This window comes from Empidonax traillii, unplaced genomic scaffold, assembly GCF_003031625.1.
Source record: "Empidonax traillii isolate 1590-97213 ecotype Southwest subspecies unplaced genomic scaffold, ASM303162v1 scaffold3296:size17416, whole genome shotgun sequence".
NCBI classification, from domain to species: domain Eukaryota; kingdom Metazoa; phylum Chordata; class Aves; order Passeriformes; family Tyrannidae; genus Empidonax; species Empidonax traillii.
Window position 1 is genome coordinate 16,192 of NW_020958489.1, and position 1,225 is coordinate 17,416.

At 49.1% G+C, this 1,225-nt stretch overlaps 1 protein-coding gene across 1 annotated transcript; it reads left to right on the forward strand.

The window, feature by feature from the left end:
- Positions 1-9: 9 nt before the first annotated feature.
- On the forward strand, positions 10-787 carry LOC114072478 (olfactory receptor 14C36-like; the record flags this gene model as incomplete). Its single annotated transcript, XM_027910371.1, has 1 exon — positions 10-787. A coding segment is annotated over exon 1 (682 nt), but the record flags the coding sequence as incomplete, so codon positions are not given.
- Between the last annotated feature and the right edge of the window lie 438 nt (positions 788-1,225).

Sequence of the window (1,225 nt, forward strand, 5' to 3'; positions counted from 1 at the left end):
AGCGCCGTAGCCTGCGACCAGCACCTGCACACCCCCAGGGACTTCTTCCTGCTGCACCTCTCCCTCACAGACCTGGGCTGCATCTGCACCACTGTGCCCAAAGCCATGCACAACTCCCTCTGGGCCACCACAACCATCTCCTACACAGGATGTGCTGCTCAGGCCTTTTTCTTTGTATTCTTCATGTCAGCAGAATTTTCCCTCCTGACCATCATGTGCTACGACCGCTACGTTGCCATCTGCAAACCCCTGCACTACGGGACCCTCCTGGGCAGCAGAGCTTGTGCCCACATGGCAGCAGCTGCCTGGGCCTCTGGGTTTCTCAATGCTCTGCTGCACACAGCCAATACATTTTCTCTGCCCTTTTGCCAGGGCAATGCCCTGGGCCAGTTCTTCTGTGAAATTCCTCAGATCCTCAAGCTCTCCTGCTCACACTCAGGCTACTTCAGGGAGATTGGGTTTCTTATACTAAGCTGTTCCTTAGGTTTTGGTTGTTTCATTTTCATTGTTTTCTCTTATGTTCAGATCTTCAAGGCTGTGCTGAGAATCCCCTCAGAGCAGGGACGGCACAAAGCCTTTTCCACGTGCCTCCCTCACCTGGCTGTCGTCTCCCTCTTTATCAGCAGTGGCTTTTTTGCTTACCTGAAGCCTCCCTCTATCTTCTCCCCATCCCTGGATCTGTCCCTGTCAGTTCTGTACTCGGTGGTGCCTCCATCACTGAACCCCCTCATCTACAGCCTGAGGAACCAGGAGCTCAAGGATGCCATAAGAAAAATGATCACTGGATGTTTTTCAGGAGCAAAAACCTGCATCTTTTCTTCTGCAGAAAAGTCATTGTGTCACACATTTTTGGCCCAGCCTGCCTTCTAAACTTTTCGATACTGGCTTGCGGCGGGGGGAGGGGGTGGGGAGAGGGATTTCATATTATTTCCCGGTGTTCATGTCATGAACACTTAAATTTTATTCTTCATCCCATATATCATTCACTCTCTACCTCCATTTTTTTTTTTTACCCAAAAATTGTATTAATCAGGAATCATGCTCTGTGTGCATTTGAAGAAAATAAAGATTTGTGCAGAAAGGTGTTTGTCAAACATCTTCCCTGTGAGAGTTTGTATATGAGGAATCACAATCTCTAAGAAAGGAATAGACTCTGCAAAGTCTTGTTGCTTTGTTGTTTCTCCATGGACAGTGCAGGGAGGGCAGGGACCCACTGGCACTGCAG